General features: G+C 40.2%; 1 protein-coding gene across 1 annotated transcript; it reads left to right on the top strand.

The window, feature by feature from the left end:
* The first annotated feature begins 59 nt into the window (after positions 1-59).
* On the top strand, positions 60-27,127 carry TRUB1 (TruB pseudouridine synthase family member 1). Its single transcript, XM_066323530.1, is given in 9 exon segments — positions 60-203; positions 1,736-1,828; positions 5,069-5,124; positions 18,207-18,288; positions 22,663-22,735; positions 23,929-24,068; positions 25,178-25,234; positions 26,600-26,757; positions 26,759-27,127. Coding segments are annotated over 9 exon segments (858 nt in total). The 5' UTR covers positions 60-61; the 3' UTR covers positions 26,816-27,127.
* The last annotated feature ends 834 nt before the right edge of the window (positions 27,128-27,961 follow it).

Here is a 27,961-nt window from a genome sequence, read left to right as displayed (position 1 = left end):
GCGCTGTCCCTCACGGCCGCTCCTCCCTCCCGTCCCGCCCGCCGGGCGCGCTGCCGGCAGCATGGCGGGGGAGGCGGGCGGCGCCGCGCTGGGCCGCGCGGCCGACAAGCTCTTCTCCCTCAGCGGGCTCTTCGCCGTCCGCAAGCCCAAGGGACCCACCTCGGCCGCCGTGCTCAACCTGCTCAAGGAGAGGCTGCTGGCAGGTGAGCGGCGGCGGCCGGGCCGCCACATGCGGAGAGCTCGGGCCGGGAGTGCCCTTGCCCGGCGCGGCTGTGGGCTGGGGGCCGGTGTGTGCGCTCCTTGGGGTGCGGAGATACAACTCCCGGCTGAGCGCTTCACCGTCTGCCCAGCGTTCGGAAAAGCGAAGCATAAGTGGGGTTTAGTTTCTCTTTGTGGGTTTTTCGCTTGTTTGTTTTGGTAGTAGTTGGTAGCCGTGGCGTGGCCCGCCTTGGAGAATGGAGCCATTGCTGGGTAATCTGGCTCGCTGCGTCAGGGGAGGTTCGGGTTGGGCATCAGGAGGGGTTTATTCACAGGGAGGGTGGGCTTTGGGATGGGCGGCGCAGGGAGGTGCTGGAGTTGTGTCCTCGGAGGCCTTTAAGGAAAGACCGTCCCAGCCTGAGCCAGTGTTGATCACGGTGCGCGGTGACCTGTGACAGCACATTCACCGCGTGCCGCTTGTGACAGGCGCCCCAGGTACAGCAGGACCTGAGCCTGGGGTTGGGTGGGGATGAGATTTGGCCCAGCAGGATGCTCCAGTGAGGAGCACACCCAGGGGATCCCAGGCTGTGGGCAGGCTCCAGGGACAGCGTGTGCCCATCTGCCCGAATGGGTGTCAGCAGCATCTCTGCAGCACTGGCAGGATGTTCTGCTGCAGTCCCACTGCCTGTAGCCATTAAAAAAATATCACCAAAGGACTGAAAACCAATGTTTCAAAAAGTTGTAAAGTCCTGGACACAGTCTGCAGAAACTTAACATTCTGAGTACAGGGAAGTCTATGTCAGATATTAGAGGGGAAAAAAGGGAGATCATTGCAAGGGTGTGACTGACTATGGCTTAGTTTCTTTTTGTAATGGATATGGGGACTTGATCATCTACTCTGGGCTTTTGGGCACTTGCTGATGAAGTGAGAACATACTTTCAGACTAGTGAGTGCTTGGCCTGATTTTACTCTGTAGTGACCTGTCGTGTAGGCACACACCTTGTATGGAAGAAATAATCAGTTTCCCTGAATGCAGAGATAATAGATATGGATAAGGGAGCTGAGACCATTTGTCATATTTAATATTAATAAATATTATTGGACTCTGCAAAATTCCTGGAGTCAACAGCTCTATAGGAAGTTTGCTGGGTTGGGACACTGACAATACATCAAGAATTGGCTCAGCTTATGTAGCGTAACATTTGTGTATAATAGATGTTTTGGGAAGTCTGCTGCTGGTTCTTCCATGCTTTGTTAATGAAATTTCACAGGTTTGCTACCAATACTTTCCAAAAATCTGTTTGTAACAGTATGTGAGACTTCGTTAGAATGTAAGTGAAAATACCTTGCAAATGGCTTGAGGTTGGGAGTAAATCTAAGTTAATAATTTGTCTTCTGGAGTACAGTAATTTCTGCACTGCTAATTAATAGTTTAAATATTTGATTTTTATTTCCTTTAGCAGTCTGGAAATACATGGCATTTTTCCTATATTCTGAGGTTATTTTATGCTGCTTCCTTTCAATTTCTATTTGCAGAAGCTGGTGTGCAAACAAACGGGAACAAAAGAAATCAGGTTTTGAAAATTGGACATGGAGGAACTTTGGACAGTGCAGCCACAGGAGTTCTGGGTAATGAAAAACATAATTATAGTCATCAAAATATGATTTCAGGAAACATTTTCATGCCTGCATGAAGTCAGGTGGAGGAGCAATTTGGGATACACGTGGCAGGTTCTGGGGGAAGGACAGATTACTGTGGAAGAACAGTCTGGGTTTAAATTTCCTGTGTGTATACTTCTACATGCATGTAACATGTTTTTAACAGAAGGAAGTATTCTTTCTTCCTGCCTTCTCTCCCCTCTTCCAAATCCTGAAATAACTTCTGGGTTATTACATGTGGGAAAATACAAACTCTTTTGTAATGAATTGTAAAGTACCTGAGAAACTGATGGCTTTTTTGACTTAAACTGGGGATTTATAGTCATCATAATCTGTTGAATTATTTTGTCTCAAAGTAATGCTATTCTGGGATTTTGAGGGAGCCTTTAGGGCTGCTAATACTTAGCAAAAGAAAGATATATAAGAACAATTCAGCTGCTGCTTTTCTTGAAGCTCAGCAGAGAAGAAGTTTTAGGCACCTGTCCTGTCTTGCTTCAGAAAGAAGAGTCTTCAAAGATATTTTGTCCTTCAGTTTTGACAGCAATCCATGTATTGAATTTTTTTGTTTTGTTTTGTTAAGTAACAGGATGTGTCAATTGCTGGTGTTAAAACCTCAGCTGTGGGTGTGATTATTCCCACATCATGCTTTGTCACCAGCAGTTTTATTGATAAGTAACACACAGACTACAGCTTGCTCAAATCATAACCTTGTGGCTCTCCTTGGCTTGGAAAAATAACAGCAATAGATTTTGGCTGTTGAAAATAAACAGGTACAACTCTGAGTATACACTGAAAGTAAATGCTCTGAGTTTTCATGAATTACTTCTCTCAGGAAGAATTCAGCTTCAAGGGGACGTTGGTTGACGAGTGTTGCCAGTCTGTAGCTGGTAATTGTCGCTTGTGAAGGTGGCAAAATGTGACATTCTTGGGTTAGAATGGAGCACTACCTGGTTTGGTTTGAATTTCCTGTGCTCTGTGGCCTCTCACTAGAGAATTCAGTGTGCATTCCTGGAGGAGACGTTTTCCTTTCACACAGGTGTTCCCTTTGAGCATGCTGCTTCTCATTGTGCAAAGTCAACAGCATTGATCCATAGGAAAAGCAAAATCACTCGTGCTTTTTTAATTGCTTCTCCAGCTGTTCTGCAGCAGTCTCCAAAGCCTGCTTCTATGGCATGACAAAAAGTATTTGGGCTTGATGTGCTTGGTATGGATAGAGAAGCACATCACCTTAATTAGCTGTGAATGGATTGAAAAAAGGCATAGGATCTTTTATTCCACTGCCATACAAACCACAAGGGGAAAATCAATGGTAGCTAGATTGGAAGGGACAAAACTGGAGAGGAGTGGGAAAGGGAATGTGTCCAGATTTCTTGGACATTCAGGTAAGGTAATGAGGAGAGAAGGAAGGACACAAGAGAAGTTATTCAGAATCTGTGTGCTGCTTTTCAGGATGGAGTGGTGGAGCAGAAAGCTTTCCTTCCTCATGGACAGGAGCATGTTAGAAGTATTACATTTTCTAAATGTCTCCCAGGTCTTATGTACTGCATGTCTGTAACTTTATTCATGGGAATTAATTGTTGCAGAATCCTGCTTAGTGTGCCAGGTGTACTGCCAATAACTGAGCAGTGCTCTTTATCAGAAAACATGCCTTTATATTTCTTCTCCTACAGCAAATGTAGATGAGGAAGGGGCCTTGGAGGCAGAGGTCAGTGGTCTATGGCATGTGGGAGAAAGGCAAGGTCAAGTCTTGGTGAATATCTTCTTTTGGTGTTATTCCAGGGCTGTGGGTCCAGCTTGCTGTATCTTGCTGTATAATGGGAATATTATTTGGCTTATTTTTATATGGCAGTAATGAATTATGCTTCCACAGTAGAAGACAACATGAAAAAGTATAAAAAAAGGTTCAGTTAAATCTTTTTACATTCAATATAGTCTCTCAAGTGAGGTTTATGTCACTGTTCAATAACACACATTCTCCATAAGGTGATGATTAATGGAGAAAATTGTTAGTATCTTGTTCACAAATGCATTCAATGTCTCTTTAAAATTACTCTGTTGAATCTCTTGACAGTCTTCAGCAAATTTCAGCTCAGCTGTTGAAGTGTCAGTTATGTCATCATGTTGCAAGAAAAGTGCTTGGTTAGAAAGTCTTATCTGTGTGCTTATCTCCTTTTCTCAGCCTTCTTGCTGCTCTTTCCTATCTGGCAAATAACAGGAACAGGTTGAACTGAAGGTACATAAAAGCACAAGCACAAGGTCATGTGTGGCTAAAACCCCTCAGGAATAAGAGAAGTAGTAATTGAGAACAAGGAGGAATCCAACGAGTCTCAGAGCATAAAAATAGAGAAGCTTTAGAACACAAGTAACAAAAAGGTTTTTTCCAAAGTTCATTTTCAGTTGGATGTTTTTGTTCCTGTCTCTTGATTAGCATGAAGCTGATTTCCTGAAAGCTCCCTTAACTCCTCTGGTTTTATTAAAATAAAGTACATAAGCTGTTACACATTCCATGAGTTGTACACAAAAGTAATTTCCTTCTAAAATTTTCTTTGGATTGTTCTAGGTGGAAAAAATCAATAGGAAGGCATTTTAAAGGAAAGCACCTTGTAAAAAGCTTTAAAATAAAATATAAAATAGAGCTCTTTTTCTGGTTCTTTCTTTTGTGAAAAGCTGACTGATTACTGTTTTTTAGAATACTGGTGTTAAGATTGAAGTAGCAGTAATCTGTACATTTACAGTAATAGGCAGTTGGACCTTTTGATTATTTTACTTCCTGCAAGTCTGATAAACACTTCCATTGTGCTGTCTTAGCTGTTTGACTCTCGGTCACTATCAACCTTTAAAAGAACTATTTGGTTACAATGAAGTCTTCATTCATTATTGGTGAGCCATAGCCTTCATCAAACCAGAGGCTGTGTTAATTGCACTCTCCATTTCTTTGGTAATTAAAAGATAAATAAATGTATGTGTTGAATTAAAGTATTTCAACAGTAGATGAAGGTTATTTATCTTTTGCTTTAGGCTTTTTTTCCTTTCATTAGTTCTGTGTTGTTTGAACATCAGAGATGCTTTCTCAAAAGTTGACTCTCTTCATATGCTAACAGAGCATGGAAGGCTGAGTTTCTGACTAGCATAATATTTAGTATTGAATGGTGTTGAGAAAGAGAACTGCAGGGCTGTTTTGAAGTAGCATTTCTTTTTCTGTCTTTGCAGTGGTTGGTATTGGAAAAGGAACAAAAATGCTGGGAACTATGTTGGCAGGTTCCAAGGTAAGGAATGCTAAATGACTTGTATTAGTTGGGGGTTTTGTTTGCTGGTTTTTATTTTTTCTGTCAGAGAAGAGCTGAACCAACATACAAATCTGTCAGCCATGCTGCATGTTTAGCTCAGATGCATTCTTCAGCTTCTTTTTGCAGTTAGTCAGAAATGTGCTACTCAGACTTTAATGTCCAGCCTGGTTATTTAAAAAACTTTGTTTGTCTCAGTTTTCTACGAAATGTTAATAAATACCAAATTACCATTTTACAGGAAGATTTCTATACTATTTAGTGTACTAAAAGAAAAATAAAAACTAATGAAGATGTCATTGAAACTGATGTTTTGGAGGTGTAGTTGTGGATGACAGTTCAATTTTTGGTAATTTTCCTAATGTGTAGATAACTTCATTGTTATTCATCTTGAAGTAACAGATGGTCTTTGTTTCTTTTCTGTGTTCTTAAATACCATGAGGCCTTACGAGGCACTTTTTGGAATTTAGAGTGTTTTGGATTGCATTGCTGCTGCTGCTGTAGAGGGATGCTCTACAAACACATCAATAGACACATGTGAGAAGCCAAAGGTAGCAAAAGCCCTGTGGCTGCATGAGAGAATCCAGACCAGAGCCTTGACAGATAAAAATCTTGCTAAAAAATTGCTGGTTTTGATTAGTTTTACTGTGTTAATTTTACTTTGGTGACCCCCCCCCCAGACTGTAGGTGTTACATACAAAAAAAAGTGCAAGTACTCCCAAGAGTAATGTTCCTTCCTCACAAGTCAAATCCTGGGTATTTAGACATTATTTTTACATGAGAAGTTTAGATAAGAATGACAGATGTAGAAATCAATTAAGCCTTCCAAATTTCATCTGAAACACAGCAAAAGTCAATAATGCATTCTATTCTGCCATTTTTCCCATTCTCTTCTAGTCTGAGCACTTCAGGTCTTTTGCAGCTGCTGAACTGATAGCTTAAAGGTAGAATTCGATTGACAACCTTCAGTTCAACTCAGAGGCAAATAATTGCACAGAAAAGAAAACAACCAGGATAAAAGGACGTAGCTGTAGAATCTGATCCAAAACTCACAGTAGGCAGTGCCAGTCTCTGCACTGGCTGTAATGGGTTTGCATTTAGTTTATATGAGTGCATTCCAGAGGCATTTGTGTTTTGAAACCTGCAGTAAACAGCTGGATTTACAGTGGAAATGTAAGCAGTTACCACCTGACACCTCCTTTGAAAGAACTTTAAAGTTAAAAGAAGTCATATAGATTTACTTCAGCTAAATTAAGTCATCCCAGCTAAATGTGTAAATTGTTGATTTAAAAACACGTAAAGCAATCGAATTAGCTCTGAAGCTGAGGTTCACAGTGGAAACAGCTGTGATGGATGAAGGACTTTGAGCCTTTTTGACAGAGGAGGTTATGCTCAGGTTACTTGAGGACTTCACTGTGAAGTGCTGTAGCAAATTACAGGGTTATCCAGCCAAACCTTTTTCCAGAGCTGAGCCCTCTTGGCTCCCAGGGCCTTAGGGCTGCTCCTGAGGGGCAAGGGAGGAGAGAATGTGCAGTGGGGGCAGCCTGGTGAGCCACCCACCCCAGGGAGATCATCCCTGGCCTTACGTGGGTGTGGGCACTTGGTTCAGTGAGGCAAAAATACATCTTTACAGAGCTCAGCAGCTCCTCCACTGCAGCTGTTCCTGTGTTCTCCTGTGGAGGAGAGTGTGAGGTACCTGACATCTTTGCCAGGTGTGGAATCTGCAGCATTTATTTGGAGCCTTTCCTGTCTGTGCCTTCCTAGTCTCTATTTGTACTTCAGTAAATTAGGCATGCAATAATTTGTGAGGCTTAAGGAAGTTGTAGGCTTTCTCATGGATGTCTGCCTGTTGGATTTTTGACCACACTGACAACAGCATCTCATAATGTATCAAGAGATGAATTCATGACTAAATAGGTTTTAGTATCTTTTTGCTTTCCACGCCATGTGCTTGGAATTTTTACTCTTACATAATCTTTTTCCCACTATTTTGAATGCTAAAGTGTTTGTTGAAATGTGATGTTTTTCTTTTGTTCCTTTTGTTATTATAAAGATTCAGAGGAGCTGTCTGACCCTCTCTGGTCAGGATTTACTGTTTGCTTCTAGGAATGCATCTTGTAAAGAAACAGTTCAGTCTATCATTGCTGGCAGCAGAGCTATGTGGAGTGGCCAAAATGTATGGTACTGCAATAAACTCCATATGGTGACTCTGCCAGGAATTGGACTGGCTCTGACTTTTCCCCAAACATTGTGTGAAACTTTCCTGACTCAGTGTGGCAGCTCTGAGCATTATTCTTTGGTGTGCAGCTCACACACATTCTGCAAGGAGTGTTACTCTTGACGTGTAAATTGAGTTCTTAATTGGTTTGACCTCCTTAGGAATTAACTCAAGACAAACAGAAATGTGCAGCCAAGGGCAATACCTGCTTAGTGTTCCAGATTTCTCATGGAATTCTTAATATTTGTCCAGAAAAAAAAAATAGGTACAAGCTGGCTTTGCTTTTGTTTGTTAGCATTTTGTTCTTTCAAATGTTCCAAGTGAGAGGGAGAAGCTGGATGCTCTTGGATCTGGAATTTAAGTACTGAGCATTTAATAAATGTTCCATAGGAGAATCACTTTTTCTTCTTGTTCTGGGACTTGCACTTGGTCTTGTTAAGACTTTTTGCACTTCAGTATTTTTAAAGATTTTTTTTACCATGTTGACAAAATAAAGAGAGTAGAATGAGAAAATATTTCATGCTTCACCAGTAAAATTAACATGATGAGAGTAGACCAATATTTATTATGGTAAATTGTTTCTGAACAATTCAGTTTTAGGTATGACCTGTCTGTCTCAAACAATGTAGAAACGTTTTTTTGGGGGAGAAATAGTTTAGAAAATGGTAGCATAGTTTCTAAAGTGGTAATCATGTTTAAAACTTCTCATCTACCAGAATTGTAGATGATGTGCTGTTACACAGAAGCAATGAGGGAAATCAGAGAACAAAAAAACGATGAGCACTAAGCAATGAAATTCTTCATTAATCTAATACTTTCCATTGGGAGGAGATGTCTCCCAGCACATACAGCCTTTATGAGTAACTGAAACTTTCAGACTTAGTTCTAGGCTTAATTTGCTTATTTTTCAGTGACATAGCACCTGAGTTCAGCCTAAGATTGTTTTAGTCATACTAGTGTGAATGAAGAGCTTGGCCATCCATTAAACTGTCCTTGCAACCACTGCCTCTGCATGAGTGGGAAACTTGGGATATATTAGTTTTATCTGAGGATGCAACTTCTTGTCATGGCCCACATACTAAATACCTCCCCAAGTGCTCCGTGTGAAGGAAATTACCTGAGTACTTTGCACTGGGGGAGCAAGCTTGGGCAATGACTGGTTAAAATAGGAAATTTAATCTCGAAAGTTGTGGCTTCTCCAGTATAAAGCTATCAAAAATACCACCACATCTCTGGGTAGAGTAAAACCCAAACTCCAAGTGTTCTCAAAGCCTAGAAAAGGAAAAAGAAGTTATGGGCAGAATGAAGATACATCTGTGACCTGACATGTGACAACTTTCATTTCATATAATAGTTAAAATTCGTGTTCTTGGGAATCCTGGATAAAAGATGAGTGCTAGATCAGTGATTAGGTTTTAAATCTTGCCAGTCACACATGTATGGTGTGAGAGAGGGCTTGTTTGAGCAGGAATTTGGTTCAGATCACCTAGCAGAACTTCTGAGACATGTAAATAAATTACTTTTTGCAGTGTGATGCTGGGACTAAAGTTCATGTATTGCAAAATTGTTTCTCTGGAGGGCATCAGATCCTGCAGAACAAAGTGTCCAGAAACAAGGTTATTTCTTTAACTCCTGTGATTATTTTACTGTCCTAAAAATTGAGGTTTTACTTCTATCCCTTAACTTCTCAAACTTTAAGCTTTCTCCATTAATTCATTTTTTTTAATTAAGTCCTGTGCTTCCATCATTTGGCACTGAGTTCAGTGAATTAATAGTACATTATAAAGCACATCCAGTGGTTGTATAAGGAGCAGAACTAATGAAGCCTTTACTTGTGACTTTGTTTGTTTTCAGCTCGTTAGACACCAAAGCCCCATGTGGACTTTTTGGTGTCCAGTAATTCAGTGGGGCTCCCTCTGGACCCTTCTTGGTGGAAGCTGCAGTAGATTTATTTCCTCTATCTGTCTGTTTTCAGGAGCCTTGTAAGAACTCGGCATCTCTGAGACCTGTATTCTTCTGCCAGCATTTGTGTGTTTGCACATTGACATGCACACTATGATGGTGTAAGTGCTATTTCTTTGGAAATTCTAATTTTCATTTTAAATAGCCTCACTGTGCTGGTTTCTTGCTTTTTCTTTTCAGTGTATTTCAATGTTTGTGCTCCAGTTCATTTTTGAGTTGCAAGTGCAAGAAAATTGAGTTGACTTTCCTTTCAAAGGATTCTCTTGGTGTGTGCACTTACTTTAAGTCTTGAAAATTTCTCTAGGGTATCACCAGCTGAGCTCTGTGCTTCATTGTGCTTTCTTTTGGAGTCCTTTTATTCATACAGTGCGTAGGGATGTGTTCTGTTTTCTTTTTCAGATTCTCAAATTTTTAACATTGTCTTAGAAGGGCAGGATTTTTGGGTAGTGGTAATAATTTTATTAGACTAGTTGTTATAGTACAAAAAAATAGGTGTTTGGATATGCAAGCCCTCTCTCAGATCTAAAATAGAAGCCATGGATTTTAAAACTAAGCATATTTCAGATTTCAGAGCTTAGTGGAACAGGTATCTTTTAGATCACTTCTGAACTAAAAAGTAGGTAATGCTTGTGAGTGTGGGATGGAAACAATTCTGTGTGGGCAAGCAGTTACATGGGTAATACCCCAAGAGTGCTCCACAAAGATAGGCTATATGTTATTACCTGCTTTAATAAAATACATTAGGAAAACAGTTTTGTGTCCTGAGTGGAGCAACAGGGATTTGTTCACAATGGATCAGCCAAGCTCCCAGGCACAAGGCAAGGAGCATTGTTGCTGCTTGCTTGATGATTCTTTAAGTCTTCTTGCTTGTGTTCATCTGCTTTTGCTTTCAAATTCCAGTATTAGCATATTCAGCTATATTTGTCTTGGAGGAATCCAAGTAAAAGTGTTTTGTTTGCTCTTCAGCCTTTTCCCTCAGAAATTTTTCATCTGCAGGACCTTGTCATTTTTCACTCTGTGGTTTATGGCACAGGTTTACCTTCTCACACCTCTTTGTTCATGGTATCCCATCCAGAGTAACCAAGGATCTGACAGAATTTCTTTTTGTAGTGAGATAGGAGAGGTAACAAACAAAGAGCAGAATGTGACCTGCCCATTTAAAGAAAATGGATTGTAGCTTTGCCTTTGTTCAAGCCCAAAGGAGTTGTTTCCTTACAAGGGAGGTAGAAGAGGGAGGAAGGGGATGATAAGGTTTTCTCCTAGGGGAAGGAGAGAGCCTGGTAGATGGTATGTTGTGGCACATGCAGGGGTTAATGTGAGATAACATCACAGTGTGCCTGAAATCCAATATCTCTATTGAGTCCATGGGTTTTTTTGAACCCCGTGGAGTTATGAATTTTAGTTCTCAGACTTGTTTTGAAAGATGTTTTATGGGTTTTCCTTGAGGAACAGGACTGGCAGATTGGAGATAGAGTGATTGTTTTATGAGAAGTGTTAACCCATGGACAGATGGGTGTGTTTCAGCCCTTGTAGACTGGCTGGGTGAATTCTTCCTGACACGTACTGTTTGCTTAATTTCACCCATTTAGTTACCATTTTGAGGAAGTATATTACATGCCTGAAATATAGGTATAGAACAGAGAAGTCTTGACATTTCTGTTCCCTGGTATTTGTTACCTTATTGTGCAAACATTCAAGGAATACTCCCTCATGTTTGCACAACACAGTGCAAAGATATCTATTGTTAAAAGTTGCCCTACTTAATGTCTGTAGCCTTTAACAGCTACATCTAGGAATTTCTATAATAGTTTGGTGAGGGTTTTTTAACCACTGCTGGCACCTGAGAAGGTTTTTGCAGAACCAGGACTTTGTACTGTAATTCCATGAGCTCTCTAGAGCAGAGGAGATTGGTTCAGAGACCCATTGTTGTGTATGCAAATTTGGTTTCTGTCTTGTGTGTTATTTTACCTTATTGACAATGAATTTCTTGTTCCCCAAATGCCTCCATATATTAACTAGAGATCAGTGTCAGTTTGTGAAATCACGCTGAAGACAATGTGATTGTTTGCCTTATTTTGTCAAAAGGAAAATGCTTACATAAAAGGAGGGCTGGGAAAACGCATGAATGAATTTTTGATGTGTTTTGAGAATGTGTGGAAGGTGTTAGCAGAACTTGAAGTGGTGTCTGTGCAAAACAAGTTGCACTGAGAGAGTGCTAAGCCTGCACAGTGGGGGATACAGGAATTGGGAAGGGCTAAAATTAAGAGGAATGAAATGGCCTTACCATCAACATCTTTAATTACCCATTACTGCAGAATGTATGATACATTTTTTTAATCTTCTTTTTTTTGGTAACAAATCATAGGAGAAGAGGCTGATTTTAATATCTTTTCTGCCCTGCCCAATATGAACCCTAAAACAAAGTTGTAAAAGAAGAAGAAGCCGTTGAATAGCATAGATACATCCTGTACTGCAGGAGACTGTCTGTACTATCCTGATACTATTAGTAAGCTGGCCTAAGATGCTGTGTAGTGCTCAAGTCTCTTTTATGCTCACCCCAGAGGCCTAATCTATTAATAGCTCAGCTTCATGCTCTATTAATATTCACACTCTTTTTTAAACTGTTGAAAATCTTGAGGAGACTGCGCCTCCTCCTTATTGTGCTGCTCTTTCCTCCCCAAATGCCAAATATTTTAAGAGCATATTCTGGTGTGATTTTTCTGTTCTTCCATTCACGAGGTCAGTGGTGCTTTCTTCTATCTTGACCTTTCTATAATTGTGCATATGGCTGTGCTTCATGTGCAGTTCTTGCTTGGACTCATTAATAAAATCAAGGCTGCAACAGGGCAAGGCTTTTTTCTTATTCTTCTTAAAAATAACAGAAAATAAAAAGGATGATAACCAATTTAGATGAGCCATTCTACACTGTTTTCCCTGGTGTTCATTTCTAGTAATTGGGAGATGCTCTTAGCACTGCCTTTTAGAATTTGCTGCATCTTGGCCTTAGCAATGCATCTGAATTCAGCCAAAGGCTTTTATGCATTCATTATCTGTGATTTGCTATGTAGCTATGAAGTCTTACCCTTCTGGAAGGACTGTCTTCTATTTCTGGACAGAGAATTACATATTTTCTTAAAATTCTGTTGCCCAGATAGAATTTGGAGGTCATCTTTCTTTATTTTGGTTTATCTGTGATATGGGTACTAGAGGACAGAATGATGGAACAAATATTAAAGCTGAGGGTGACATTTAAGAGCCAACTTGAGATCTTTTGGTGAGCGAGGGAGGTTTGCACAGAGAGCAGTTGCCAGAAAGGTTTGCATAAAGAAACTGGTTTTCAAACAGCCACTTTGTACATTAGCCTTCATCCCCTGTTGGATGTTGTGAGCCTGCACTGTGTTTGTAGGTGATGTGTGGCTTGGTGCTGCCTCAGGTGATTCAGTGTTCCTGTTCCTGTTGGCATTGTTCTTCCACCTGCCCCCTTTCCTGCACTGCTTCTCACTCCAGAATTTAAATTTGGTGCCGTTTTTAGCTAACATCTTAAAGCTTCTCTGAGGTACAGGCAAAGTATCTTCTGTTGGGTTCCTATTAGAGGGGGTTCTAGTCCTTCCTTCATGTGAAAAATCTAGTCATCCCCTAATGTTTGAGCTCATTAAAATAAGCTGACATAAGAGATCAGAAAATCCTGTTAGTCCACGAAGTAAAGATCAGATAGTTCTTCAGCAGTGACAGTACAATTACAGCATCTAGCAGTAAATGCAATTTAGTGCAGGCTTAGCACAAAGTCAGCTTTTTCTTTTAGGAGAAAAAAATGAATGGTAGAGGAGTTGTAAATGTTTATATATATCAGAAGGTCATGTTTGGTGTTTGATAATTTTGAATTTGCTCTATTGTAAAACATGAAACCCCTCCCTTATCCTGAAGTCTTTATTTTGCCCTCTGTGCAACGTGCTTTTAAGAGATTAGGGCTCTGTGCTTTTAATATATTGGAATCTGCTTAGTGAGAGTGCTTTGTTTTGGAAAATAATTGAAACTATGGCAACCTTTGGGGTTTTTTCCAGCTTATTTGTCTACCTCATGCACTCCTCTGTTTTGGTGGATGATTAGCATACTGAAAACCACTGGTAGCTGCTTAATGTTATACAAACAGCAAAATAAGTTCTGTAAATATTAAATCCAGAACTGGCTGTTTGTGCTTTAAAAATCATTGAACACAAACTGAAAATCATTACAAAACTGAGAGCTGAAGGCCTCTTCACTGTCTCAGTGACCTAAGTGTATAGATCTGTAAGTGCAGAGGAAATGGCTTTGGCACAGGAGCACTAATTCTGATCAGCGCTTGCCTGCTGCGTGCTCCCCCTGATTTCCATCAGGTTCTCTAGAGCACTTGTTTTATGTTTGTTTATGTTCAAACTTGTTAGCCACTTGCAGACATCAGTTTACATAAATTGAACTTCTGTTTCTCTTGAATATGACTTCTTTCCCAGCTTTCAGTCTCTTGCACAGGGGATTGTAGCCTTAATTTGTTTGTTTTCCTTTTACACTTCTGTGTTCAGTTGCTGCTGTGATTGGAAAATGGGTCATCCCTGGATGAACTCTTATGAACTGCCTCTTCCAGAGAGCTTGCTTGCCTGGGAAATTCTTGTAGTGGGAACCATCTTAAAATCTTCCTGACAGCTACTGGTGACCTTGTTTCGTAATTACTTGTGTTTCTGTCTAGCTCTTCTGAAGTGTTGCTTCTCCATGTATGAAGAAGCTTTTAAAATGCATTATAATTTAAGATTTCAAGTCTCTGGCTTCTTTCCAAATAAAACCTTGATGTCTCAACAGTTAAAACTGAGAAGCTCTGTTGCATGGTCTGTCTGGCATTTGCACTGATAAGTGGGGCAGACATGCCTGGCAGTCAGCCCAGGGGCTTCAGCCTCCCAGAGCCTCCCCAGGGTGGGGTTGTGCAGAGCTGGGAACTCTGCTGGCTGTGCAGGCCCTGAAATGAGAGGGGATTCTTCCTCCTCCTCCTCTTCCCCTTAAATATGCATGCTGATAAAGTCTTGCCTTTATTCTCTCTTTTTTTATGGATCTTCTTTCTGTGTTAGTCTAAGGACTTCTCTGAAACTGGGTATGAAAATAAAAAAGCCAAATAATAGCTATTCTCTGACTGAAAATATTATGGTAAACATATGGTTTATTATTTGAGAATGTTGACTGTGCCCTGTGGTTGTGACACTAAAACAAAATTCCTCTTCCCAAGACGTGTGAGATTTATTAGAGGTTTGCAGTTTGTTTCTTATAGATTCCTGTAATCCTATTTTTCATCCAGTGCAGGCTTTTTATGGCCTGTTTCTTTCTGGGTATGATGCACATGCACGACGACCCAAACATTTCACTCTGTGCCTGGTCTTGTGGGGGTTGCATCCAGCACATCCCCAGTGTATGTGACAGAGTTTGTGCATTATCATTGACAGAGTGCAGTGGATTGTCACTGTAAAGTATCATCTTCAGGCTGTCTCCTTGCTGCTGGGAACAGTGGAGCTGTTTATACTCAAGGGCTTCTGGTCACTTGGCTGCCTTTTGTTTCACTTGCCATAATGGCTTTCTTTTTTTCAATAAAATGGTTTTCTGAGCAGCTGAGAGACACAGCCATCCCCTAATGCAGGATAGTTTTGAAAAGGTCTGTTTGTCCTCAGGGTACTGTTGTACAGTTGTGAGGCTCTGCTTTGGGACCAGCCCACCATTCTGTGTTGGAATTAATGCATGATGCTGCAGCACTTGCAAGTCGTGACTGGGAACTCTGGATCTCAGCTTTTAATGTGCTGCACTTGCATGTTGTGCAATCCCATAGCGAAGTTGAGGTGCTGCTTTTAATCTTTAAAGGTTTCTTGAGATGAGTAGAGTGGCAAGGATGTAGGTAGGGGCTGTTGCCTGGCAGGTCACTCTCTGAGGAGCTGCAATATAGGGATGCTTCCTGTCACAGTATGCACTTGTCGGGCTTTGCCACTGCCTGCAACACCTACTACCTTGCTTTTTTTGTTTTGGGTTGAGTGGGTTGAAGGCAGAGAGTATTGTGAGTAGTTGCTGTCTGTGTTCCTGCAGTGATTTGTATTTTGAGGGTACAGGGAGAATGCCCCTAGATGTATTTCAGAAAACTGGGAGAAATAAATGATTGCCAACACAGGTGAGAAAAGGTCACTGAACACTTATTAAATGACTCAGAACCCATTGGGTACTTCTGAGGGCAGTGTGAGTGAGAGTCTAAAGAGTGGTAATGCTGAATTTTGACACAAATAATTCTGGACTCTCATATTATCTTCTACAACCTCTAGGTTCTGCACCCTACCAAAGGGGAAGAAGTAAACCCTATTCAGTGGCAAGTAAGAATTATGATATAAAATTGTAGATAGCCAAGGGCACTCCAGAGACTGACCATAAACCAACTGTAATTCTTAATTTCCTGACCTGTTATAGCCTTCTTTGTGGATTATTGCATTGCTGGGTTGAGTGTTTTGTGACTCTTTAAAGGCTCCTGTAAGGAATGGGGATTTGTGGCTAATATTTAAGGATGTTCTTCTTACAAACTGCAAAATCTTTTGCTCCTTTTGCAGAAATTGGAGGTGAAATGTGATTTGGATTGTATTGTTCATGCAGTTTGTGTTTACATATTAGCAGATGAGGCATTATCTCTCTATTGCTGGCTGGTCAAATACAATATGTTATTGTAACAGACAGCTTAAAGCAAGATAACCAGAACCAGAATTAAAGGAAAGGAAATAATTTAAACAGAAGTAGTATGAGTATTTTGATTTGGAAGCATCAGAAGACAGAGTATGAGTTTTCAAATTTTCAGGTTTAGGATTTTACTGAACTGCAATGATCATTCATCATGCTTAAGATAATGATGATCTACTCACATGCTTTTATTCACCTTTAGGATAGGTGCTGAATAGTGTCTTTCTGACAATGCTATTAAATGTTCAGAGCCAGATCATTAAACGTCTCAGAAAGCAGTGAATTTTATGGTCCTAACAGCTAATATAGTAGTAAAAGATAATACATCTTAAAGTTTATTTAAATATTTGTTGTGGAGCAGCATTCATCCATTCTTTCTTTCTTTTTTAATGCATTCCAGAAGTGTGTAAACTTGAAGAATTTAATTTTAAAATACCCAATTTTGCAGAGTTATCAGACATCTGCAATATTTGGGGCAAACGTAGTGCTAATGTGGTGTTGTGGTTGAACCTGGCAGGCAGCTGAAACACCACACAGCTGTTTGCTCACTCTTTGGAGGGGGATGGGGACAGAACCAGAGAAAAGGTAAAACTCATGGGTTGTGATAAAGGCATTTTAATAAGTGTAATGGAAACATTTGAGTTATCAACACTCTTTTCAGCGTAAATCCAAAGCATAGTCTCATACTAGCTACTATGAAGAAAATTCTCTGTATTCACAGCCCAACCTAGCACATGAAATAAGCAAAGAATGCAGTTATTTTTATGTTAAAGTCTGCACTCTACTGCCTTTTGTCTGACTATTTCTGCTGCTTCCATTTTGCAGCAGTTGCTTGAAGAAATACATTGAAGTGGCAGGTTGTCACATGGAACAAAATCAAGGCATGTCTCACTAGTCCAGTGGTGTGGGTGTGATTTATATGCCTACACTGTTATTACTTGAGCTTGTTTGTACTTTGCAAGTACACGAAGCAGGATGCATTGCATCTCAGAGTAAAATGTTAGTGTTTATGCCTGTTTGGATGTGTTCCAGTAGAGTTTGGTCAGCCTGCTTCTAAAAGATACATCCTCAGATTTGTATTAGTTCAGCTAGGAGTAGGTTCACTGGAACCTTACTGGGAAATAGGGGAACACTTCGATTTTTGTCTGCCAGGCTTTATTTGAAGGCCTCTGAATTTACCATAGGGAAGCTGAGGGGACTGGAATGGGATAGGCAGTGGGTTAAACCATCCATGTAATGCCTGATGGTATCCCTGAACCTGGCTCAGACTCACATTACAGAGTGAGCCTTGGTGTGTTGGCAGCCTGTGACAAGTCATGGAGCAGCAGGTTCAGGGAAGCCTCTGTCAGCTTCAGCAGGTTGTGCTGTGTGCTCAGAGCATGGCAGTTCTTAGGGTGGAAACGTGGTAAAGGAGGGCATCAGGTGAAATGCAGTAAGGGCAAAAGCTACTGTCCTGGGGTCAGGTTGATTCCTTCTTGCAGACTACAGACACACACACTGAAGAATTTTCTAGAGAAGAACCCTGAAAAACCCAAAAACAAATACTCAGAGAACTCACAATGAACAGAGATGTTACTCAATGATCTTGAACTCCTTGTGCTGGTCACAAGGTTCTTACCAGCTGCCAGGAGTTCAAAACTGCAGCTTCAGACATATCCCTGCATTTCATGGCAGAACCATTGTAATGCTTTGTCTTGGCAGTGGGCGTTTTGCTTTCACAAGTGAAGCTCTTTGTGTCTTTTTTTAATGTGCAAAGGAACAGAAAAATTGTCTGTGAAAGGTACTTCTCTGTGCCTTGCTTCAACCGTGACATATGACACCCCACAGAGACTTTGATGTTACTACCCTATTATTTTCTTTATGGTATTGATGCATTTATAGTAAAAATTAGATTCCATGTTGCTTTTTCCTTGGGTTTCTAAAACCAAAATCACAGGCACATGCAATACAGAATATACCTTTTGTTTGATTCCGTGTCTTTTCATCTTGACTTTTGCTTGCCCAAAGTTGCTGGATTGACCACATAGGCAGTATTCTTCCTGTTCTGATTTGAAGTAATTGGTAGTTGCAGTCTTTTTTCTTATTTTTTTTAAGATAAAAAAAAATTCCGAAGAAACAGCCTCAAAGACATGACTCAGTAATCTCTCCTGTTCCTTCCCAGAAGTACACTGCCATTGGAATGCTGGGCAAGGCTACTGATACATTAGATGCTACAGGAAAAGTAACTGAAGAAAAGCCTTATGGTAAGCATAAATTTATGTATCTATACACTTGATGTAATTTGAAGGCATAAGTGGTCTCTGTCATAGGAAAGCGGAAAAGATGTTTGGGACTCTGAATTAAGTTTAAATGTGAAATTAAACTAAGATTATTTCATCTTCATCTTCAGTGCTCGTATAATTGAAACCAGCTTCATGCAGTTATGTCCAATGCAAGTGTTCATTTCTGCTGGAAAAAAAACAAGCCAGGCATTAGATTAGGAGAAAGGAAATAGAATTGGGCAGGACTGTGTCGTTTTAAATCTCTGACAGGCTGACAAATGACGTGCTGTGTCCAGTAACATTTTCCTCTCTCAGAGTGTAGTCCCAAGAGTCCTCTCTCAGTAAAACCCTTTAAGGCCAGTGGAGGAATAAAGTACTTGGAACTTCCCTCTAGGACACCACTTCACCTACAGACTGCTTAACATTTAATGAGGATGGCATAAACTGCATTCTACATATGGCTGTTTTCCAGATCTTAGTCTTGCTTGCATCTTTAATAAATGAATTTTTCTGACTGACAGAGCACAGTGCAAGGGTTTTAGGCTTTAGAACTCATCCTAACTGTGCCTTTGCTGGGCATCTTAGAAACAGTGTAGTAACACAGTAAATGTATTTGTTACTAGTTCTTTCACAACCTTGGGGGAAAAAAATTAAAAAATAATAGGTAACCAGTTGCTTAGCAACTCTACAAGTCTGACATTCTTTGTACCTGGTAATAGGTACATGAAGTAAATAATCTTTTTTTAATGGCATGATGAAAAAGATAGCCTGGATTTCACTTCTCACTCCCAAGCTCCTTTCTTTTGCATTTTTCCTTTTCTCATAAGGCAGGCAAGCGTGAGTCTCTTGTCCACATTCTAAATAGAGTTATTTACTAGGCAGTGTTATTCAGAGATATTGGATCATTTATTTATGCTTCAGGATCAAATTCTAAGTCTCTAAGATTCTGGAGGCCTAAGCATCCACATGGTGTTAGAGTTGTCGATACTTCATGATGGTTGAATGAAGTGATGATTCACTTTCTTGGTATTTATCTGTACCTCTCAAAGTGGAATTTTGTGGTTATGCTGCGTTAAGAAGCATTCAGGGATCCTTGCTCACATATAATCTGTGAAATACCATTTCAAATAGACGCAACTTCCATGGTCAGTTAATTAAAAAAATAAAAAATCTGTTTCTTGAAATGCTAGTTTTGCTTTTTTCATTCTGTATTGTTTACTGCAGACAGAATTTAGTGTTGTTTTTGTGTGTGTTTTTCTCCCTGGCAGCTCCTGTTACAGCAGTTCCCACCTCTGTTATGGTGGTTTACCTTCCTGTTAGACTGTGTGCTTGGGAACTGATTTGGCTTAACAATACTCCCTTTTTTTGAGTTGCTTGTCATTTTAAACTGAGATCAGTTGCATGATCCAGTTCATCACGTGGTCTCATGAAGAGCAGCATTGGCATTGCTAGGGCAGTACAATTTGGGGTGCAGTTTCCTTTTTCTGAAAGCGATAGCTGAAAGAAATGCTCGTGACACTGTTCTCAGTTGCTTTCCATGTTGGTGTAAATCAGTCAGATGTGATTTCTTCAGAAAGAAATGAGCATGGATACTCCTTTTTTGCTCTCCATGGTACCTGCATGTTTTGTATTTCTCATCTTTTTCCAGTGTCTTCTCCAAAACAGTTTGGTTTTCTTCAGGATACTCTCTTTGACCCACCATCCCGATTTTCTAACCCTAACAGGTACTCCAAGAAAAGGCAAATCAGATGTTTGAGTTGAATTTCAGTTTTCTTTTGACAATTACAAGGATCCCTGGAGAAGCAAAGCAGGGAAATATAAATCCTGTAGTGCCAGCATCATCCAGGACTGGGCCTTAGTGCAGAGAAAGGGCACCAAACCAGTTTGCAAGATATATAAAACTCTTCTTGAGTGACTTGGTTGGAACATAGGAAAGTGCCTGCAGAAAGTTGCCAGCTATATTAACTCTAAGAAAGTGTTACATTTTAGTCCTCAAAGTGTCCCTAGACAGCAGCTTAGGGAGCAAACTGTACAGTTAGTCACAATGTCAGGATGTACTGAAGAGAGCTCCTGGCCTTTAACCCTTTCTGAACTTCTTGTGGCTTTTTGTTTCTTACCAGACAAGGAGTTTGTATTTCCCTGTGAAGTGAGGTTATGGTTTCATACTGCTGCCAGGCTGTCAGATGCTGGCTTTGGAAGCAAGTGCATTTAGTATTCCTCTGATGCTTTTTTGAGCACATTTCTGTTAGCAGCCCTTTTTTAATATTTGTAACTGTGTACAGGAATGTACATTCTGAAACCCACTTCCTCTCGGCTGCCTACAGGCTATATCCAGACATGGAGGACAAAATTAATGAAGCTTTTCTCAGGTCTCTGATGATTATACTGAAATATATGTTTAATAGAGCTACCTGAATAATTTGTAAAGTGTAGTCCTTTCAGGATTCTCCTTGTCTGTTTTCAAATAGTTTGTGCTGGGTCACACTGAATTAAGGCCATTTGCTGAACTTCTGGTACACTGTCACAGATAATTCTTGTGTTCTCTTTTGGAGTAGTTTCTTAACAAGCACAGAACAGAATCACCTTTCAGTGAAGGCTGTTTGAGGTTGTGGCACAGTTGGCACCTTTTGGTTTGGTGACTTTATTTTCCTTCCTTTGTAGCAGGAAAATCAGTTGATAGTCACCAGTGCTCAAAAGCACACCAGATCTTAGCAAATGCCTCTGTAAATATTTACTTTGATAACACACAACGCAGCTTTTGTTTGTTAATGGCATAATGCATCATTCTTCACATGGGGATTTTTTTTTCCTCCTGAGACAGGTTGCCTCAGAGGCCACATATAACCTCTCAGTCAAGGGACTATGAGATCAAAGCCAGAACTGAACTCAGGTGTCTCATTAAATGCCCTGGCCACAAATACAGTTCATGGCATGAAGATTGGAAGGAGAACTCCAAGGGGCACTTGTGCTTATCTTAAATACTAAATTTTAACCTGGGGCAGCCTGGGGTTCACAAGAAGGCTGATGGGATCACTGTCATGGAGCCAGGTCTTGCCATGCTGATTTTCCACCATGTAGTTTTGTTGTGATACGTTGCTAAATAGAAACAAGATTGAAATAACGGTGTAAGAAACTTTTCAGAAGATTCAGAGTTACCATACAATTGGTTTTGTTGTTCCTACCCCCTGTTGTGATATAAATTGGTCTCTCTCAGCATCTCAGAGTTTTGTGCCTTGTGCCTTGCTACCTTGCTGTTAATGACACATCTTGGGACAGCTGCTTGGGCCTAGGGACAGCTTCTGCTCTTGAGGCTGCAAAGTGTGCTTTGGAGAAGTGAGGAACCAAAGGATCATCTCCCAGAGCTGCTGTGGAAAGAAATCTCATCTTTTTTACTTACAGCATGAAATACATCTGGCTTTCAAGGTTTGCAAGTAAAAGTCTGTTTCAAAATACAACAAAGGCTCAATGAATAAATTTGGTTGGCTTATGTTCCAGAATGCTGTTGACTTAGCAGGAATGACACTAATTAAATGTAACTTATGAGAAACAGGGCTAGTCAAACCCTAGACATTAGAAATGCACTGAAGTGCATTGTGATAACAGATCTTATGTTTGCACTCTCTAAACAAATTAGGGATGAATGTCATCTCTGTTGAACAGAGCTTCAGAAGACCAGTGCAATCAGCTACTTAGGTTATAGCCTTCTAGTAAAAGTGGGACAGATGTCTATGTGTACTCTTAAAAGAAAGTACATTGCCTAAACCAGCTGTCTTTCTTTTACAGAATTTTTTTAGTAAAATTGCCTTACTTAATATATAACTATACCCCAGAGGATATTGCAGGTTAGTTGTTTGACAGGGAAATTCTGATGTGTTGTTTCATATAAAGTCTTTTTCTACAGCAGTGGTTTTGTTCTCAAATAATCTGTTATTTTTCCCTGCACTTGGGTTCTCTTAGAGAGAAGCTCCCTGGGTTAGATGAGCATTTTATTCTTTTTGGTGCTTTTAAAAAAATAAGAACATTCCAGATGTTGTAGCTTTTATATAGTTTCCAAGAAATATGAATTTGCAACCTCAAAAGAGGAGAATTACAAAAGAAAACATTAAGAAGGATTTCTGCCCTTCTGAAAGTATCCAGATTGTTCTGATCACCTTGGACAGTTTGTTCCACTCCTTTTGTGATAATTCACATTCCTGGCTGCAATCTGGTTTTTATCTCTTTTCTTTGGTGTTTTTCACCCCATCTAAATTCAGAAGAGAGAGAGCTCTTACTTGTATCTGCTTGCAGAATGTGATTGATGCCATTAGTGCCATCTGAATAATCAATGCTAACCTACTGACTGTTTTCTTTCCACAGACCAGGTAACAAAAGGAGATCTTGAAAATGTTCTGCAAAAGTTCACAGGGGACATCATGCAAGTTCCCCCACTGTAAGTTCCATGATATTCAGACACTCTTGACAGTTGTGTTCAGCTGTCAGGACTTGCCAACAGAAGTCAGTTCTCTCAGAAGTAGTAAGACACATTTTGACAAGAGGATAGAGGCCAGGCAGTCAGGAGTTTAACATTTGCAAGTGCAGGTCATGCCCATTTGAAGATCCAGCACAAATGGTGACCTGGAGTCTGTGGGTGTTTTGGGTAAATATAGAAGTAGCAAAAGTCTTAAACAGCTTTGCAGGGCTTGTCTTCTGTCTTCCAGTCTTACTGACATCTCTGTGGAAGTGCTTTAAATGACTTTGAATTAGTTTTTTGAAAACTTAGGGTATGAATGAGTGATGAATGACTGAGTTTCTGTAGCTTAACGAATTTCTTCTGGTCAGGTGAGCCGTAGTAGTTGGCAGTGTGCATGACTTAGCTTGTGACAGATGGCTTTTATGGTGATTCAAGCTAACCTGCTTTCCTTTGCGTTTGCCATGTGTCACTTACTGTGATTCCAGTGTGAGCCCTGTAAGGTCAGTAATGCCTCACGTGCTCTCTTTCATGTGACCTGTTTCAAATTGCTCCCTAATACTGTGAGCAAGATCCTTTTTGGATTTTTCTATGGTCATCTTTCTGTCGTGACCAAAGTTGGAGCTTTGCATAAAGTTCCATGTAATCACTGAAATCAGTTTCTGATTTCAGTGGTTCCCTCAACATCCTTGAACATGGCAGCTGCTGTTCAGGAAAGACCCTGGTGTGGGACAAGGAAAGTTGCAGTGTAGGATTACAGGGGTTGCCTGAGTGGCTCCCAATGCTCAGCTCAACATCACACTGAAACAGAGGATGATGCCCTGCTGACTTCTGAGACACGGGATGTTAGAGGCAGCTGCAAGTGTTGTAACCCTTACGGAAACCCTTTTATTTCATAAACTGCAAAGTGAGTGATAAAATGCTTTTAAATCTGTACAGCAAGAGAGAAATACAGGGCCATCTCTTGTCTTCTGGTTTATGCAGCTACTGACAAATGGGATGATTCTGTGTCCAAGAGATTTCATAGCACTCGCTGGGTTTTTGTGGGTTTTTGTGAGCACTTGGGGAGTAGTAAAACGTGTGCTACCCTAGTACACTATTACCAGGGTCTGGAGAATGGGAAGCCTGTTCTGTTACAACCGTATGACACACATTTTCATGCTCTGTCTGATCAGCTATTCTGCTTTGAAGAAGGATGGAGAAAGGCTTTCAACTCTGATGAAGAGAGGGGAAGCAGTGGAAGCAAAGCCTGCTCGGCTAGTGAAAGTGTACAGCCTTTCTCTCCAGCAGTTCCAGCCACCACTGTTCACGCTGGGTAAAGGTCAAAGATTATTACATAGAGCAATGCTCCCAGCTTGTTAATGTTTATTTACACTCAGAATGGGACTAAGAGAGTGAAATGGGTTTCATTTCACTCAGCTACTTATTTTGGTGTGAGCCCATGTGCAGAGACTTTCACTTTGTATTAAAAGCACGGTATTTTGGTTTTAAGTTAAGCTGATTATATCTAATCTCTCAGTGAGGGAAAATTCTGAGAGACTGGTCAGGGTATTATTTGCATCTGTCCATGATTTTGCAACCTCCAGCTCATTCCTCTCTCAGGTCTGCTTACTTCACTTTGCCATTCTTTCACACAGATGCCCAGACCTGCTGGCATCTCTCCCAGGACCAGTTTCAGTTACTGTCAGACTCCTTTCTTGTTGAGGAGGCAGAATCTTTCCTTCCTTCTGTTGTTCATAAAGAACCTTGGGTAGTACATTAAGAAGCATGTCAATAAATAACCAAAAAGACTCTTGTAAATGTTTAATGCTACTGTAAGGTCAAGATGATGCCTTGCATTGATCTGTCTGCCCAGTTGATCCCTAGTCTGTGATGGCCCAGATGTTTTATGATGAGCAGGTATGAGTGACAGAACTCAGTGCTGTGTGACTTCAGCCCTTACTTTATGCTTGGGTGACAAGTAGCTGATCACTGGGAGAGGGGGAAGGGGAGGGCTGAGAGAGCAGGGAAAGTTAAAGGTGAATTTTAAAATTTTAATGGAGCTGCCTCTCTGCAGTATCTGAAAAGCATTGATAGTCAGTTTAGGCTATACTTGAAGTAACTTGCTTTCATCATTAGAAACACGAATCAACCTGAAATGATTAAAATGAATAGGACTGAAGCATTTCTTAACATACCATAGCAGGTACTTAAATTCTGGTGGTTTAGTACAGTTGCCATTTTATTTGCTTTCCCTCCTGTCTAGCTTAGCAATTTCACCCTCACATATGTTACAGGATGAATAATTGATGTCGCATCCTATAAATATTTTATCACTGGGTTGTTTGCTTAGCACGCTTTCACATTTATGTGGGGGCATGGCTTCTATGTAAAGTAGATTTCACGTGGCACTGGCAATTTACCATGTCACTTTTAACATTCCAGATGTTGAATGTGGTGGTGGCTTCTATGTCAGGAGCCTGGTCAATGACATTGGCAAAGGTAGGCATGAAAAAAACCCCCATGACAATGTAAGGAACAAGTGTGTGTTTATGGAAAAATTTTGTCACTTGGTGTATCTCAAGTAACTAGACCTGTGTGTTATTTTGCAGAATTGTAGTGCTGTCACTTGTTTTTATATACTCAGATAATTTCCTTAGGGGCATGGGGGAATGATGGCTAAATAATTGCCAGAGGACCTTGGGGGCCAGGTGATAAAAATGGAGCAAGCAATAGCACTGAGCAAGATAATGCAAGGCAAGGGGGGGGGGACTTTCTTCCCCCTCTTCCTTGTGTTAAAGCTAACTCAGATTAAGGATGAGAAGAAGAAAGATAGTGTCTTTTTAAACATTATTCATCACATTTTGAAAACAGATTGCACAGAGCATTACCATGCACATAATAAACCCTATCTGCTGGAAAGACTTCCACACTGGTGATGATTTTTCGAGTGTTTTCTTTCTCCTTTGCCTGAACTGTGAATAGTTTTGCTTTCCCACAGGATTATTTGTCTTGTGCTCTGTATCTATCAAACTGCATGATGGAGAATAGATAATCCATTTCAAACTTTTTTTTTTTTAAATGATACATTTTCAGGAAGGCAAGTAATGTGGGATAACCCTATGAATTTCAATGTTGGTATTTGTGCTTAGGCAAGTCCAAGTTTCTGTTACTGCCTTCTGAGCCATACTGGCTTATGTTTAGCCCTTTAATGACAAACTAAGATAAAGTCTGTCCTCGGCTGGCTTCTTTTCAAAAATTGAAAATGAAATAAAAACCTTCCTGCATCAGAAAAGATGGGACAGAATATATTAGTGTACTCATGTACAAGTCAGCGCTTGTTGCTGTTATGTTTTGTAGCTTCTTGATATGTAATTATGTCCTGCTGGTATTTATTTAACATAGGAGAGCATTTGTGTATATTTTTTTTATTTTTCCTTAGCTTAGCTTCTGCTATCCTGATAGGCAGCACAGGATAAAAATATTAAAAATTCGTCTTGAGGGTAAGAAGTGCTAAGGCCTCAAAATGTGTGGAAAATAGTTTATGGTCACTTGAGAATGCAGAATGTTCTGTTTACATCTTATGACATTATTTCCTCACTTTTCATTCTGATCTAAATCTGGGAAAATTCTTGACAGCTTTCTGTCAGATTCTGAACTCTTTACTACACTGGACAGCTGTTGAAATCAAAGGACTTCCTTGGGTCAAATTTAAGAAGATACAAACGAGTGATAGATCTTCATGACCTTCCTTGTCAAACAAAGCAGAATAATGTAAAAAGCTACTGACAAAAATACTGGAAGGGGTTACACTTTTAATTTTTTTCTGTGTACTTTGTCCAATCCCTCTTTCCTCCTTTGCTCCAGAGCTCTCCACGTGTGCCACAGTGCAGGAGCTGACCCGCACCAAGCAGGGGCCGTTCACGCTGGAGGAACACGCCCTGCAGGAAGACAAGTGGACAATTGATGAAATTGCTCGGTCCTTGGAGCACTGCACAGCCCTGCTCCTGGGAGAGCCAGCTCGGAAAAAAATTGAAGACAGAGCATCCTGGTGAAACTGCTGTGATCTGTGAGGATAAGTGATAAGTTGGGTCAAGGAAAAAGGCCGAGTGATTGAGATGTTTTAAGATTGGATTGGGATTGTTTCACCTCCTGTGTAAATCTACAAGTCTCTGCTGGGAAGGTGACAAACTGCAGCACAGGAGAAATGGTTCTTTTGTTTCCTGGGGTTAGAATGTGCACTGAAAATATCCAGTGCTAACTGTTTCTTGAGTGTTTATTCTCATTCTTGCACACTGTAACTGATGCCAAATTTTTATAGACTTCTAAAGAACTTTCAGGGTGCAAGATGGCTGCTGTTGCAAATCCATCAATAAAAAATTATATACAATAATACCTGATAAATGTGTGCCAAAAAATTTTCATTTTCTTGCGGCTGGTAATCAACTCCTGAAATACCACGGGTGACAAGTCTGTCATGGCTTGAAAGACACAAGATGTGGTGGTGTGGCAATTTGCTTTCGTGAAATCCACTTCAAGATTAGGTCCATTTTACCATAGTTTTCCTATGCAGCTTGTTCTCCAGTCAAGTATTCCTAGAATGCAGTATTTAAAGGTGCTAATATTTTTAAGTAAAGTCTGAAATATTGGTCTAAGGCATAGTGTCAAGTATAAACCATCCCTGAAAATGACTGGTAACATCTTACAAAAAGCTGTTACATGAAATGGTGATTCCAAACTTACTTTCAGTCTAAGAAATTAAGTAAATATCCTGAAGTTTCTTATTGCAGGATACCTTTCCAGATATGTATAGGATTTTTTTTCCTTTTCTATACAAAAGAAACTGAAGTCTATGCAAGATTAATGAAGGTTTTGTTTAGAGGGAGGATAGGCTTTGTTTTATTCAGTAAACAGTTTTCTTCCTTTGTATATTCTTATGAAGAACTTTGAGGAAATGTTGAAAATGGCACAAGCAAATTGAAATGTTAGAGCACTATAGCAGCAGCATATTTAAAGTACAATATGGATAAAGTAATGGATACAATAAATTCTGATTTCAGGGATGGGAGAAAAGCTTGTGTCCACTGAGGTACAGTGGGAGATTTCTGTTTCTTTTGTGTAGTGGGTTTTCTGGTACTTTGGGTAGAGATGTAGAAGAGATTATTTCCTAAAGAATCAAATAAGGCAGAAAAATTTCATTTCCAGTATACTTACCTTGAATGATCAAGA

This window comes from Sylvia atricapilla, chromosome 8 (assembly GCF_009819655.1).
Source record: "Sylvia atricapilla isolate bSylAtr1 chromosome 8, bSylAtr1.pri, whole genome shotgun sequence".
Classification (NCBI taxonomy): Eukaryota; Metazoa; Chordata; class Aves; order Passeriformes; family Sylviidae; genus Sylvia; species Sylvia atricapilla.
The sequence above is the reverse complement of the archived record's forward strand: the minus strand, read 5'-3'. Positions and strand labels throughout refer to the sequence as shown.